This window comes from Helianthus annuus, chromosome 11, assembly GCF_002127325.2.
Source record: "Helianthus annuus cultivar XRQ/B chromosome 11, HanXRQr2.0-SUNRISE, whole genome shotgun sequence".
Lineage (NCBI taxonomy): Eukaryota > Viridiplantae > Streptophyta > Magnoliopsida > Asterales > Asteraceae > Helianthus > Helianthus annuus.
The window spans coordinates 178,311,250-178,317,249 of NC_035443.2; the positions used below are offsets into that span (position 1 = coordinate 178,311,250).

The 6,000-nt window shown below is 41.2% G+C and overlaps 1 protein-coding gene across 1 annotated transcript; it reads right to left on the bottom strand.

Moving 5' to 3' along the window:
• Positions 1-5,415: 5,415 nt before the first annotated feature.
• LOC110888874 lies at positions 5,416-5,793 on the bottom strand. Its single transcript, XM_022136373.1, has one exon. It carries the CDS (start codon positions 5,791-5,793, stop codon positions 5,416-5,418), a length of 378 nt encoding a protein of 125 aa, XP_021992065.1.
• Positions 5,794-6,000: the final 207 nt, after the last annotated feature.

Genomic DNA, 6,000 nt, shown 5'->3' on the forward strand with positions numbered 1-6,000 from the left:
AACCACCCGATATAAATAAGCTCCTTAGTAGCAACAAACTCCATGAAACAGCTTCCCAACACGGGGCCGTGCCCGGTCAACACGACCCCGTGTTCACTCAGAAGATTCTCTGCTGATTTTATCAGAATACGGACAAAATGTGTCAGGATTTTCTCTGCACACGGGGCCGTGCCCAGCGGACACGGGGCCGTGTCCAGTGTGCTGTCGTTTTCTTTAAATGCAGCCTAATTCCTGCTCATTTTTTACCACTTCACTAAGCAGAGATTCCTGGGATCTTCACATATACCATCCTAGGTAAGTGCTAAAAGAAGGTTCCCAAGGACCATCTTGTCTTTTCCACTTTTGTTCATTTCTCCTTCTTCGAAAAATTTTTCAAACATCTCCTCCATGGAAGCTTGGAAACCCCATGATTCCAATCTTCTATGTAAGGTTTGTAGGATTTTTGGCTGCGGATTCTTGTTTAAAGTTAGTTCCATAACTTTGTTTTAAATTATCTAAGCTTAAACCACAGTAAAAGAATGTTAAAATAATTTAAAACCCAAGAATCGTTAGACAAAAATCCTGCAAACCACTGAACACGGGGCCGTGCTCAGTGAGCACGGGGCCGTGTTCAAGGTACTGTTCTGCAAAAGTTTAGTTATCTTCGGTTTCTTTCACAGAAAATGGCCAGCAGGAATAGCGGATCATCTTCACGAAATAACCGAAATGGAAGAAGGTCGTCCACGGCAGAAGATTCCCTAGTAAACTATGTTTACGCTTTGAGGGAAGCCATAGACGAAATGACGGGAGTAGAAGAAGCATTAGTGAACCGTATTAATCATCTGACGGTAGGATTGGAGGGCTGTCTTCGAGAAGTAAACCTCCTGCACCAGAGGTTAAACCTTCTCGCTTCCCCGCCTTTGGTTCCAGTGATAACCCAAAGAGCGTGGAATGTAGTACCCGAGGTCATCATTCCGGCCGAATGGCACGCCATGCACCAAATGCCTCAACCAAGGGTGGTGCAAGGAGTCCCGGTGAGCGTTCCTCCTCAAGCCACTGAAGAGAATGAAGCTACCTTCTACCTCCCAAGGGAGATAGAAGAATGGCTTTGAACAACAACCGAGGAGCCGTCGGCTAAAGAGTGTTACTACATCGGGAAGCTATTCCCGAAATTTTCCTAAATAAGTAGAACATTTATGATAACCTCATGTATCCCCTAGTTATTTAGCTAACTTTATGTAATGTTTCTCTATGTTTGCAATGATATGATGGTTTCTAAGATTGGTGGTTATTAATGAATAAAACACATTCATGGTGGTAATGGATGAAAAGGGAACGAGAAAAATGGACCCATGCACGAAGAACAGAGCAACCCGACACAAATCTCCATCACAGAAGGCTCAACACGGGCCGTGCCCAACCAACACGACCCCGTGCTGAGCCACCTGCAGAAAAACACCAGTTCAGGTAACTGGACACGGGCCGTGTTCAGCGGACACGCCCCCGTGTCCAGGCTTCTGTCTTAACTCTTTAATTTCTGTTACTGGCACCTGACCACGGGGTCGTGCCCGGTCACCACGGGGCCGTGTCCAGGATGCCAGTAACATAAATCTTTGTTTTTTAACCCACTTTTACACATTCTAATCAACCGAAAATATTATTTTTGGACACATTGAGGACAATGTGTAATTTAAGTGTGGGGGGATGCTAAAACCTTGAATTTTGCAAATCCTAATTACAAGCCTTACACAAAACTCTATTGGAACTGCTAAACACCCCAAATTTTTTGCAAAAACTTTTCGTTTTTTTTTACTATTTGCTTGTCTTGGTTTAATTCGGGAATAATAAGTTCTAAAAAGGTTATATTTTTACAAATTTACAACCGATAGCGTCGTGATAACAAAGAACCAACATAAGAAAATTACGAAACGGCATAACAAGTCTAGTTAAAAATTCGATTATATATACTTGATCACATTAAAAAAAAAACCATTCCCACAAAAGTGAGTTTTGAGCCTTTATTGAGCATACAAATATACATCTTTAGACTAAATGCTCATTTTTCGTTTCTTGTGTGAATGCCGCTAGGTTCTTACAACTCTAGAACTTGCCACGACGATACATTCCCGGTCCTTACCAACTTAAACCCAAGTAAGTAAGTGATGGAGGCATTAGGACTAACCATATTTTTCTTTATACACCATTATTTTTCATTTTTTTACCACCTACCCAAAATCCCCCTAGTTAGCCCCTTTGAGCCTAAACCTTTCATTTCATTACCCTAAAAACCTTTTCACCCACCAAAAACCTTTTTATTTTTTCACCCTTTATTTTAGTAACAAGCTCGGTTTTTCGTAAGCTCGCTATTTTATGTGACTCTAAAAAAAAAAAAAATTTTTTTGATGATGAAGTCAAAAACAAACAAAAGCTATATAAAAGCTTGTTTGAAGAAATACTTCAAAATAAAAAGTCACTAAAAACAAGGCATGTCACGAAAACCGACGCTTTTTACGATTTTCGCCCTTTTACTAACCACTAACCCAACCACCCACCTTTAACCCAAGCCTAACCCTTCACCCAAAAAAGTCCTCTTGATATTTACAAAGGTAAAAAGTTAAAAAGGAGGAGGATTGATTGCTTGGCAAGCCTATGGAAGGCGTAAGTTCCATGCCGCTCTCGAGTGATTCACTAAAAATTACACCTTCGGCCGAGTGTTGAGTGATCTCCCGTGAGGTATGTGAACTTGTATATAAATGGAATTTTAATAAGGCATGCTATGCCCGAATAAGTAATTTATCTTCTGAAACGTTCTAAATAAATCATAACGAATAGGATTGTAAATAAATAAAAATAAAACTTACAAAGATCTTGGATTCCCGACACTCTAGGACAAGCCAAAAACCTTCTCTTCTACCTATTCCATTTGGGAGTGTAAGCCACATTTAAAGAGTTTTGCTTGAGGACAAGCAAAAGTTTAAGTGTGGGGGTATTTGATGTGTGTAAAATGCAACATATAAATCACATCAATTAAGGCATAAAACTAACCCTTTTTAAGTACTAATGTTGGAAAAAGAGTGTTTTTGTCTTTCTTTTGTATTTTCAGGATGAAATGAGCTCAAATTCACAAAAGAAGCAAAAAGACAACTAATTCTAGCATAAATACAGGAAAAGGAATAAAAGTAGACTGCCCGGACCGTCAACGGCATCCTCCAAGGCAAAGAAGAGAAAGCAGAAGACTGAACACGCCCCGTGTACAGCGGACACGGGGCCGTGCCCAAGAAGCAGCATAAAAGACAAACCTATAGAAGCTTCTATTGCCCACCACGGGGCCGTGTCCAGCGGGCACGGGGGCGTGGTGAAAGTACAGCAGGCGCATTAATTGTAATTGCGAATTACAATTAATGAGGAGAGAGAGTGTCAGACGGGCACGGGGGCGTGTCCAGCGAACACGGGGCCGTGCCCAGCCTTCTGTTCAGCCTATAAATAGGAGTGCTTGGTTTCATTCCATCTCATCCCTTGGCACACCACCTCTCTCACACTTCATCCACCACCCACCACCACCATAACACCATCATCCACCACCATCATCCATTGTCCATCGTAGAGTGTGTGAGTCGTCTCGGGATCCAAGATTGATCGTAAGAGTTCTTGACAATCAAGGCCATGTTTGCCTAAGTCTCTTACATCACTTGGTGAAGACAAGTGTTTAGTATAATACTTTTTATTTTTAATCTTTTGCACTTTTTATTTGGTTTTGTATTAATGACTTTAATAACTAGTTACTTATGTTGAAGGTGATCTTTCCTTATCGTTTGTCCGTGGTGTCTTGGCGTTATTTTACTGTCTATATAAAATAAAAGATTTTCACCATTCATATCTCCACGGTCTATATGGAGGTATGTTGGCTACCTGGTCGGGGGTTAAGGGAACGGTTTGGTAAGGGTCTTGCCCTTGTTCAGCGTTTAGAGGTCCTGCTTGGGACCTGGGTCAAATTTAGTAGGATCTCCTTCAATGCCCATAGGTATTGGATGGCGGGGATCCAAACTCTTTGACCCCCTCATAAGTTAACTACTATTAATACTATAACCCGGCTATTTAGGACTGTATCCCTGCTGACTCAGACTACTTAGCCGAGGGTAACGTCACCGCCGAAAGCGGGGCCTACCACAATTTGCATTAATAACTTAATTCATTATCTTTCAATAATCCGACCCTTTAGGATTGTATCCTTGCTGACTCAAACTACTGGGTTGAGGGTAACGTCGCCTTCAAAAGAGGGGCCTACTACAATAACTAAGATAATCTCTTAAATAAGTGCAAAAGTGCGAAAATAATCAAAGGTTATACTAATACACGTGTCGGATCCAAGTGATTCATCTTGTCTATCTGTTTTTATTTTATTTTATTTTTCAGCATTTAGTTAGTTTTTATTTTCTTAGATTAAAACATTTTTCTCACTTTTTTTTGATTTGATTAGACGTTGAGGATAAACCGGTATTAAAAGATCTTGTGTCCTTGGATGACCTCGGTATCTTACCAACACTATACTACGTCCACGATGGGTGCACTTGCCCATATGCGTGTTTAGTGTTAGTGAATATCGTGTTTTATAAATTTAAAACTTGGTTAAAAGTGTAAAAAGGGGCTTAAATATACATCAAAAATATATCGCACTACACACGCATCAATCCAACACCGGTTATGAATGGCATGATCATGCCACCATTTGGCACGATCGTGCGTGTCAGAACCCAGATTCGCGAAACCTTCAAATCACCCCCAAAACCCCGATTTTTTCTCATTTTTGCATAGGGGTTTTTTATATTGGTCAATTGTGGTCCAAAACAACACAAAAAACACGAAAAATGGGCTTGAATCAGGTCATTTAGACCAAGCCCTAAAACTTAAAGAAAACTAACTATCAAGAACATAACACCAAATCACAAGAAACAAACAAAGAAAAGGATGAATTCGTACCTGTAATACTTGTTGGGAGGAAAGAAATTCTTGGAGGAAGCTAGGAGATGCAGAGGATTCGTGAGCACTTGAATGGGTTCAAGGAGGAAGATGAAGATATGAAGGAGGAGTGGTTAGTTTTATTAAAGATGGTTCTATTATTGGCTCTGCAAAGGGCTGACACTAACATGGTTGGTAGTGCTAGATTTTACTATTGATAGTGCTTGATTTTCGTTTTTTTAAGGATGAAGATAAAAATATACAAAGAAGACTCCTTGAACCCGGGGTACTCACGAAGCGTCTCCTACCAAGAATAAGGACCGACCTAACATACCTGAAAGCCGGAAACAAGCTCTAACATCCCTCACAACCAGAACGAACCGAAACCTGAAAAAGAAATAGATAACCGCAAAAAATAATATATACGAAAAACATGCTAAGTTTATTTATGAGTCTTCAGCTAGACTCACCACCCTGAATTCATTTGTTCCCGGGGTGGAGGGTAACAACCTCCTCACTCTGGTCAACGAGCCCTCCCACATAAGCCTTTAGCCTATGCCCGTTGACATTAAACAACCGACCATCCTCATGGCCTGTCTCCACGATCCCGTAAGGAAACACTGATCGTACAGTGTAGGGACCCGACCACCGAGACTTCAGCTTGCCAGGAAACAACTTGAGACGTGAGTTGTATAACAACACCCGATCACCCACTCGGAATTCCTTCTTGTCCTTTAAGCGGGAATCATGAAGCGTATTAGTACATTCCTTGTACAGCTTGGAGCTTTCATACGCATCGTGTCTAAGCTCCTCAATCTCATGAATCTGCACAAACCTGTTTTCGCCCGCAGCAGCCATATCAAGATTAACTGTCTTCAAAGCCCAGTATGCTTTGTGCTCGAGTTCAACAGGCAAATGACAAGACTTCCCATAGACCAATTTAAAAAGTGTGCCTATAAGGGTCTTGTAGGCTATCCGGAAAGCCCACAGTGCATGATCCAACCTCTCGGAACAATCCTTACGGCTAGAATTAACCGTTTTCTCCAAAATCCACTTGATACCCCG